The 5,680-nt window shown below is 32.8% G+C and overlaps 1 protein-coding gene across 1 annotated transcript; it reads right to left on the bottom strand.

Moving 5' to 3' along the window:
• Nucleotides 1–3,199: 3,199 nt before the first annotated feature.
• Nucleotides 3,200–5,020, bottom strand: LOC108913040. The gene is given in 3 exon segments (XM_018718500.1): nt 3,200–3,535; nt 4,752–4,787; nt 4,790–5,020. Coding segments are annotated over 3 exon segments (603 nt in total).
• Nucleotides 5,021–5,680: the final 660 nt, after the last annotated feature.

The following is a 5,680-nucleotide window of genomic DNA, read 5'->3' as shown; positions in this document are numbered from 1 at the left end:
GTACGTCGGCGCTGAGTGTGTAGCAAATATATTACTAATACGTATCACGCGGCGTCCAGAAGGCGACGATTTGTGTTTTTCCTTGAAAAATATTGATTTATCAAGGTAAGTATTTTGCTAATAACAAGAAAGTTATTTATTTATCAACTTTTGTTTTTGGGTGGTTATAATGTATCTTTATGTAGCCTTTTACATTGTGTAGAAAATGAAATCCAAAACAGTAGTTTTTCTTTGAAACGGGTTAACCTCAAAAGTGACCATATGGGGCAAAGTGAATACCTAGGAAGGCGCTGTGGGGCCACAAGAGTTTTATTTTTAACTCACTATAGTCACTTAATATCTAACTATAGTTAGATATTAAGTGACTATAGTCAGATAGTATCTAACTAGAGTTAGATATTAAGTGACTATAGTCAGATACCTAACTGACTATAGTCAGATGTTGTCAGACTATAGTCAGTTATAACTGACAAGTGCACACTGCGTTGCGCATATCCCCTGATTTCTCCGCGAATTTACTCACAGAATCTGCAACAAGCTAACCTGTCGGACAAGTTCAGACAGTGGAGACAATACGTCCGTTATTGGAATGGATTTAGAAATTTTTTTACTGGAGCGCGGCTTAAATGAAGATGTTATAAATATTTTACGAAGTGAAAAGGTAAGTTCTTATATATGTATTAGTTGGCATCTGTCAGATTGTCATAAATTTACTCCATATTTAGTAAAATAAAATACATAAAGTGTCATATATGTATGTGATTTGATTTTGAAATGTTAAGTGTATTAAGAAAGAAAATTTTAAACACCCTGTATTTCAAAAAGGAGGTATATTAGATCCATGTTTAAACGAACTTTTTACTTATTTTTAAATTTACACGCCGTCAAAATTAACGCACCACTAAAAAATTACCTAAAATTCAGTCAATTTTCCCACAAACTGCTTATCCGATTTTGATGATTATTATTTTTTAAATGGTAGCTTATTTCTTTAGTAAGTGATACAACTGTTTATCTGTATTTCAGTTTTGAATATATACAGAGCGTTAAAAAGACATGTTTTTTTTTCATAAAATTTGGAACACCCTGTGGCTGGTGCTAAGGCTAAAACGGAGGGTATCTGCTGCAGTTAGGTTGCATGGCCATCTCTTGGTCTGAACAGCCTGACTTTTATCACACTGCTGCTGACACACGAATCACAGCATATAAAGCAATCAGCAGGTTATCTGACGTCATTTGAAGAGAGCATCTGTCAAAGACGATAGTGGCACACTAGGTACTAAACCACAATTATTGTACAACCTTTATTAATTATTAAAATTTGTGTACCTATTTGACAATCGGTAATACGGTTTTGTTACAAGGAACAAGGAAGTAGAAAACCAAATTATTTTAGTCAGAAACTGTCTGCTCTCCTAAAATGGCGTCCAAAAACGTCACACAAAGACCTTAGAGATCTTTAGCTGATTGCCATAAAGGGTGTTTCTTAAGTAGAGTCCAGGAGCGTATTCTGTGGATTTTTTGTTATATAAATGTGGGTTCTTAGGACAGCTACAGCATGTCAAAAATTAAAAAAAAAAACAAATGCATGTGTTCGATCTGCAGTTTCAAGAAGATCTGAAGCATGTACTTTGGCTGAAGGTGGCGATTTCCAACATTTGTCATAAATCATAGTAAAGTAATTCCATTGTTAATTTATTATTTTGTTATAATTTTAAGTAATGTAATGAGTATAGTAAAAATGCACATGATAAAATAAATCAATTTTGTTGTTAATCGGTTTGGAACACAAAAAAAGTGTTTCTTGATTGATCAGAAATTGATCAGAAATTCTGATTGAGCTGATTTTTTTATAATGAAATGACTGATTGATATATTAACTATATTGTTTCGTTGTAGATAGATTCTGAAGTAATAAAGCAAATTCCCGATGGAGATTTAATGAAATATATTCCAGCCTACGGAGATCGAGTGGCAGTTAGACAATTTTGTGGTAGGAAAAATAGGTCAGACAGAAAATTATCACTTAAAGAAGCTACAACAGAAGATAAATAAATCCCGTCGTGATAAGATTTCTAGCAGCGATGAAGATGCAATGACCACACAGAAGAAAACAAAGTACGGGAATGAAAAACCTACACGACTAGTTGACATGGGATGGCTTTGTAGCTTAAATGGTGACAGATATATTCAAGTTCGATCTAAATGTGGTGGCGATACGAGGAAGTTTAGCGCTTTAAAATCATTTAAAAAGGATAGCCTTATAAAGAAAGGGATAGAACTATTTTTCTCTGGAGATGTATCCCCAAAAGGAAATTTGGAAAATACAGACTGGTCTATTGACATGGTCTAGCCATATTATTGTTAAACAATTTAGTTAGAAAAACATGTTTATTTTATTTATTTTCACTTAAATCATAAAGTACAGGTTTATTAAATAAAAATTTGAGTTTTTAAGGCTTAAAAATTTTGAATAATTGTTGTAAATTTAGTTGATGTTATTAAGTCCCTTCTGTTTCCTTTCATATCCCTTTGTATCGTGTTGAATAATATGAAATATAACATACAATTTGATTTATCAAAATTTATAAAACTAAAGTTTATATAAGTAAACAGAAGAGATGGCTGGAACTAATATGCCTGTAAATGCGTTAGATTTCTTTTTTTTTCTTAATTTAATATTTCGTTTAACTACAATGCAATATTTGTTTTGCAGGTGATTGAGGGATTATTGACTTTAGTTGCTTGACTTTTATTGTTCGTGTAAAGTGTGTGTGGCATTTTGTAGTGTGTGTCTACTTTCATTATTTCACTTGTCGGTGTTGTGCGATATATGTCGTGTAGTGTGTACTTGTGTTTATGCTAACTCACTTATTAGAACATTAGACTCTTAACTCAGATTGCCAGTTCTTCCCACAATTTAAATTTGTTTTACCTGTGAAATTTGCTTTTTTATTGACTTTTACTAATGTTTATTTACCCCACTCACTGCTTGGCTCCATCTCACAAAAAAGGGGCCTATTTAATATTTAACCAAAAGTGATTTATTTATGAGTTTTAAATTTCATGAAAGTTTCCTTTAAATAACCTGTAGATTCCAAATTTATAATAAAAAGTATATCATATCATTTAAAATAAAGAAGTTGATGTGAACTTCCGGTACGACTTTACAAAACACCATTTTTTTACATTTATTTATTCATTCCATATTTAGTAAAAGCGAAATTTTTTCAATTCTTAATCTAATGTACAGATTAATTGCCTTGTAAGGATCTCGACTTTTTTCAAGTCTTAGATCTTGCATAATGATATTACATAAATCAAACACATCTTTGTCACAAGGTTCAGTCAGAAATAAGGAGTTTTCTTCGCAGTATGCTATGTCCTGATAATTGACAGTAACTAAATAATTATCCGATTCATATAATTCTGGCAAATCAAACATTACCGACGGTCGGCCGTATGCTCCTCTTCCGTTTCTTGACTTCCGAATCTTGTGATAATTCCATTCGCATTGCATTTGGTCGTGTTCCTCCTATAAAAAAAATATTGTGTACACCTACAGGATGAGGCAAATATATAAACTTATAACGAAACAACACAAATTATACGTCACGCTTGTGCTCTTCCATGCTGCATCTACGATGAATTAGTTTTTATATTTTGCTTTATAAATAACCTGTTAAAGACATTATTTATATATACTGTCTCACATAAGAATGACCTGCATGGAGATCTAGGAAACGGCAGGAGGTATAGATTAGCTTAAATGGGGAATGTAAAAGTTCCGCAATTAGGGGGACTTTAAAATAGTGCAAACGGATCTCAAAAGTTATTTTTATTTTTTGTTATTTAAAAAAAAAGATTTTTTCGATTTTCGTTTTAAATTTTTTTGTAGCCTTATTAAAGAGAAAGTAATTTTTATTTTTCCCTATTTGATAAAATAAATCTAGAAAAAATTTAAAACGAAAATAGAAACTCCTTTTTTTTCAAAATAACTCAAAATCGAAAAATAATTTTTGAAATCCGTTTGCACTGTTTTAACATCTTCCTAATTGCGCAACTTTTACCCCATTTAAGTAAATATGTAACTCTTACCGTTTCCGAGATCGGCATGCAGTTCATTATATTATGTGGAACAAAATTTCGGATTTTTAGATAATGGTACTGTTGGAGAGCTCTAAATAGATGATTTGTAGATAGAACAACTAGTATTAGGACGGCAGTATAGCTTTATGGATATTATACGCTTAGGGCGTTAAGCACCGTTTACGATCGAGATTCATACAATACTTATTTACACACTATCAAATATACCTTTATAAATGGTTTAAGGTAACCCTCCACCAATGCGGTAATGAATGAGCGTAAAGCAGATGAGTAATAAACAATGGGATCATAGTATTTTCACATCTCAACTCCGCCTAGCTTTAGTACCGCGACCGATCCTATTATTCCTATTGATGGATGTTTATTACACATCTTGTCTTTTTCTGCTCATTTCCGCTTTAGTGGACGTTCATCCGTTTAAATTGATTAGGGTGATCATCCGCCAAAGCGAAAAGGAGATGCGTAATAATAAACAAACAACAAAATCGCGGTACGAAAACTAGGCTGAAACAGCTGTGAAAATACCGCGGTCCTATCTGTTGTTCACTCTCACTCCGCTTTGGTGGATGATCTCCTTTAACGTGTGAGCGTAGCATGGAAGATAATTATTACAGTCGTTACAGTAATTATAAAAAACTTACCTGAATAATATCTAGGAAACAATACTGAATCTATCTAATCTATCTTTATCTAAAAAACTGCCTGAAAAGTAACCATCATCCTTTACGACTTCAAAAAGATTAATCCAAAACTGGGAATTGTGTTTTCTTAAAATCGACCACCAACATTCTATTTTTTGATTAGCTTGACTCGTCCCATATAGAAAAGCCGGTCTCGATGAATTTGTTACTTGATTACGGTTAAGGTAAAATATTTGCATATTTTCTACATGCCCGTTTTCAGTTCCCATGTCAGAACGTATTGTTAATGGACAACCTTCTAGTTCTCTTACAGATTCTAAGTAGAATCCAGCTATAACTTTCGGATTACTTGTGGCACGAGAAGCCTTGATCCAAATAATTTTTCTGGAAAAACCGTCTATACACCCATTTAGCCCTATTCCATACGGCTTTAATTTGTCATAAGAATCCATATGCCAAATAAAATTGGGACCATTGCTATGGTATTGCCTTCTTCTTAATCTCTTACGTTGCCTATTTGATACACCACGAGAATTTAGAATTTTAAGTAGGGTACGAATTGTATTTTGCTTCACTGTAAACCCTGCTTGAAGACAACGAAGATGCATCCATCTATATCCATGTAAACAACCAGATCCATGTATTTCATTTATTAAAAACGGCACCAATGTAGTGATATTTGTATAATGTTTCTTGCGATATAAATTAAGCTTGCGAAGGCGTCGTTTTAGAGAACGTTCACTCATGTAAATGTTANACGCTGAACTGCACTTTGAAAAATTTTGTACTCAACAACGCCGGGAAATTGATTTTGAAATTCTATGAAACATTCCTCAATAGAATACTTCCATATTCCATCAATCTTGCGTCCATTTCTAAAGTAGGACTCTATGATAAACACTTTTTGTTCTTGAGAAAACACCATTTTA

This window comes from Anoplophora glabripennis, unplaced genomic scaffold, assembly GCF_000390285.2.
Source record: "Anoplophora glabripennis isolate ALB-LARVAE unplaced genomic scaffold, Agla_2.0 scaffold1363, whole genome shotgun sequence".
Taxonomy (NCBI): Eukaryota; Metazoa; Arthropoda; class Insecta; order Coleoptera; family Cerambycidae; genus Anoplophora; species Anoplophora glabripennis.
This window is presented reverse-complemented; position numbering and strand designations above follow the sequence as displayed.